The sequence below is a fragment of the Pocillopora damicornis genome, chromosome 2 (genome assembly GCF_964200805.1).
Source record: "Pocillopora damicornis chromosome 2, jaPocDami1.2, whole genome shotgun sequence".
NCBI lineage: Eukaryota > Metazoa > Cnidaria > Anthozoa > Scleractinia > Pocilloporidae > Pocillopora > Pocillopora damicornis.
This window is the reverse complement of record NC_142671.1, coordinates 18,195,763-18,200,070: the sequence shown is the minus strand read 5'-3', so window position 1 is coordinate 18,200,070 and position 4,308 is coordinate 18,195,763. Positions and strand designations below refer to the sequence as shown.

Sequence of the window (4,308 nt, the reverse complement as noted above, 5' to 3'; positions counted from 1 at the left end):
CCTGTTTCTGTCATAATTCTGAATCTTTCTAATCCACAACTTCAACACTGGGAAAAACTTCAAGTCAAACTCCTGCGGAGTTGAGCCATGATGGTTGAACCTGTTCTTAACGACGTGAAAAATTACCTTCACTGTGAAGAAAACCTCAAAATATATGGTTTGTAAGATAGGAAAACGCAAAATTGGGAATAACAATCTAAAAGGGGAAGGAGGATGATAATGGGTAGAGAGGACTGACATAGATTGTACATCAGGGTGTAAAGGTCGACGAGTTCTTTGAGAAAGAACCAGCTGGAATCATTCAATAAGGTCACAATTTGCATATAGATCATGATGATAAAAGGAGGTGCGGCTGCTGGTTTAGAGCCTGAGGGAACAGACGTTATAACTGTAAGAAGTGGAGTTTCACGTGGCAAAACGTCAATTTTAAAATTCCAACCGAAATTCGATTTAATAAACGCCATGTGATACTGGTACTTTCTTTCAAGCCTACAACATCCACAATACTTAAACCGTTACGCTAAGCGCCTTTCGACGGCCTTAAACAAGTTGCACGGCATGCACGTTTTATGCTTGAAGTAAGAATACTTAACAGTGTAAAAACACCCTCACCCTGCCTGCAGAGTCTTCATTCACCTCCTTCAAAGAGGGGGTGAAAGAAGACTCTTCTCCCAGAGTAAACATCCCAAGTCCATCACGTCGCCGAGAATAAAATATGCGCATGTCATTTTCCTTCATGTAGTAGCACCAACTCATTCAGTAAATGTTGTCCAAAGTCTATTTTTCCTGGTCCTCTTCATCTGTTAGGTCGCCTACGGGCAGGCTTTCATACTCAGTAGCTCTTCGGAAAGAGCGGCGAAGCGCGTGAGATTCAAACCAGCGAATAAAAAAAGCTAGCGGGTGAGGACTGTAAAGGGGTTCTGGGAGAGCAAACGCGGACCCCCGTTGCAGCGCTAATTAGAGCCTCTCGCATCTGGCTATTTAGTAACAGGTGTCTCTTTTACCAAGACTTGATGAAGTTGCTTTGTAACAGTCACTAAAATAATTTAAAGGGAAGGGAGAGAAGCAGAAAGGGCAAAAACGTTTCCGTGACGTTGTTACCCTGTTTAGACATTTGATTCAATGGATGAGTGACAATTTCCCAGCATGACCTTGAAGTTACTGACCTTCCATAATAAGCTCTACTAACCATTATTTTCTTTTGCTCGACAAATTGTTACATAGCATAATTTTTCTTTAGCAAGAGTTCGCATCCATAATATTCTTTCCAAAACCTTGCTTTCAAATAGGATAAAATTGGAATCACCCAAGTGTTTTCCTAATTCATCTTTAATATATTCCTAGCAAACAACGGTCGCGATGTACTTAGTTACACGTGAATGCGCATAATTAATTTCCATACAAAGTTTTTTTTGTCAATGGGAGAGACGTAAATTTCGGTGACGTAGTGAGAGATATTAAGTAACATAAATTACAGTAGCTAGCGCTTAACGGTTGTCTTAGCAGCGTGGCCCGTCGGTGAAGCTTACCACCTTGAAAATGCGGGAGAAGGCCTTCCGTTTAGAATTTGTTGCTACGTGGAGAACACGATCATTCTCGGTTTAGCGGTAAGTGGCTTTTAATTTAAAACACCTCGATGCTTGTACTGTGTTGTTATAGTTTAATTTTGTACACCGTCTGAGCAAGTCAAGTAAGTTTAATTTGAGACTGATTAAAGTTCGATCCGGAATTCACTTTCGATGAACGCTTTTACTTTCTTGTTAATTTGAGGCGACGGGGTTCAGTTTTTAAACTGACAATAGTCGACAAATCTTAATCTATCAGTTAATGTTATTGTTTATTGAATAATACAAATTCCATGCCGGATCACCAAAGCTACTCTGAACAGGACATTATCGCCGTGTTTCAAATCTGAGTTCCGCAAACATCATTCTCCTTTTCATTCCTCTTCGACTTCGTCGATAGTTTTCCAAGGGATTACTAGAATTCCCTCAAGAAACACGGAGGAAATTAATATGCAGTAGACTACAAAGTTGACTCACGCGTTGACGTACCTTTTTCCCTTGTGGGCTGTTTAAATAACGCAAAATCAAACAATATCCGATACGTAGATCATGTCAGAAATAACAACATGCGGAAAACAATTCGCAACTTTCAGTTATTAAGTTATGCGAATATGCGTTTACAACGTCTAAAGATTTTCAAAAATTGTTGTCCAATATTGACTGTTATAAAACTAACGGTCACTTCATCGGAACGTTATTTCCCCGCTGGGCTAATTTCAACGGTTGACCAAAGATGCCCATTGAAAAACAGCACTTGACAACTTTTTACATAAAGAAACTTTCAAAGTTTGTTTGCTTGTACGTTGCATTTGGCAAACTGTGAATTTCTTTGGCGTAAAGTGAAAAATAGCATTCATAGAGCGCATGGGGGAGTCTTGCTTCCTATAGACACACGAGTAATTTTTTTCCCTCTTATAGAAAGGCAGCACTATTATGCGGGCATTTTCTTCCTCTTTCTACATGTGTACCGACGCAAAATTAGGTACCACTTATTTCCTTAACTTTCTCCCAAGAAAGTTTTTCTCTTGCCCATTCCTGAGGAGCCCCTGACAGATTTTATCATAAAATTAAGCTCAGAAAATATTTCATGTAATTTTAAGAAGATTAGTCATGCAATTTTTGTGTCAATGGCGCTCTGAACACGAAAAACTCTGACAAGGGGTGCACCGGATCATACAAATGAAGAGTTTTGTAATGGATCAGGTTACCGCAGTAATCAAGTGAAATGGCGAAGCTTGGAAAAGCGAAACGGCGCAAGTAATTTTTTTTATTCATCGAATTGGGAGGGTGATGCGTCTTCAACAAAAACTTCTTCCACTTAGTAATTATTTCGTCTGAAGTCAAAATTCCTTTTGCGCACATTCTGGCAGAACCTAAAAAAATAGTGATAATGTAAAGTGGCAACCATGCCACAAGGATATCGTTCGTTTTGTATTATTTTGATATTTTTGTGTCTGTGATTTTACGATAGGCTTTCCCAAATGGCGACTTTTGCGGCCAAATATCTTGTATCGAGTGCAACAAGTGGCGTTACTGGCAGAGTTGGGGAATTAGGCGGAGATATCGGAAAAACACTTAGTATGGAGAATTTGAGTAAAAAGGACATAGAAAGAGCTGAAAAAGAACTGAATAAAGAGGCGAAGGCAAGGAAAAAGAAACACCACAAAATGGAAGCAATAAGAGAAAAACTACGATCTGACATGAGAGGAAAATACGGAATCAAAAAGAGGCGAGCACACGAACCAGTTGAGACACATACTGGAATATTGATGCCAAAAAGCGAGAAACAACTACTGATAAGTCCTGCCGATAAAGATCAGGAAGAGGACGATGAATGTGTACTTTGTCCTTGCTGTTCATGGCTTCGTTTATGTTGTCCTTGTTTATATAACGGTATCAAACATTCGTGAGTTTCACGGTTGACGAGTAATATCTGTTGACAAATAATATTACGGTTGACAAATAATATCTGACGTACGATGTAACACCGCAGACATGAAATAGCTAGTCGTCGGAATCGTCGTAAGTGACCCATGTCGTTTGAACTAAATTCCTTCCCACATGAATTAAGTTGAGTTTGATGTGACCTTTGTTCCAGATAAATACTTAAATTGACCAAGAATTCCTACCCCTGAAACACTTTCCCCCGACAGAGTACCTGTCCGTACATTTATGATTACTTCAGCACCAGCCAATGCGAGATCTGTAAAATTTGAAAACAAATTTAAATAAACGGCGTTTAACGTCAAACTTGTAATTTAATGGTCATCCATTTCTTTCATTTTAGATCAGAAAAGAAAAGCAAGCTGTGCTGAGTAATGTTTAGAAAGCTGGCCCACTACACTAAACAAATGTTTGCTTTGTCCGTTTCTTGGTAGAGAAACTGTTTTTCCAAGCGTTTATTCAAGTTGGTGCACTCTGATATGACTCCCACTCCGTAAGGGTTCAGCTTGCGAATACCCCTTTTAAATGAGACAAACTAGTACGTATCTTGCTCCATACGTTTTCAAAGTTTTTCTTGTTTCCAGTGTCCAATCAGAAACAATACAAATGCTGAGGGACTTACTTCCTGAGCTAACCGTATTGATATAGAATGTGGATTGAGACGTTTTGTGCATGTTGTGTGCAACCGACCTAACCCTCTGTAAAACAGCATTCACTGTGGTCAAATATTTAATCACAGGAGAGTCCAAACTAATTAAAACTTGTTCCCAGCAGAACAAATACGAAGGGCCTTGAAATG

At 39.3% G+C, this 4,308-nt stretch overlaps 1 protein-coding gene across 1 annotated transcript; it reads left to right on the top strand.

Moving 5' to 3' along the window:
- Positions 1–1,398: 1,398 nt before the first annotated feature.
- Positions 1,399–3,815, top strand: LOC113681640 (uncharacterized). Its single transcript, XM_027198746.2, has 2 exons — positions 1,399–1,607; positions 3,037–3,815. The coding sequence occupies exon 2, from the start codon at positions 3,047–3,049 to the stop codon at positions 3,473–3,475; it is 429 nt and encodes a 142-aa protein (XP_027054547.2). The 5' UTR covers positions 1,399–1,607; positions 3,037–3,046; the 3' UTR covers positions 3,476–3,815.
- The last annotated feature ends 493 nt before the right edge of the window (positions 3,816–4,308 follow it).

Coding starts and splice junctions, on each gene's coding strand:
- LOC113681640 (XM_027198746.2), top strand. CDS start 3,047: ATGGCGACTTTTGCGGCCAAATATCTTGTATCGAGTGCAACAAGTGGC.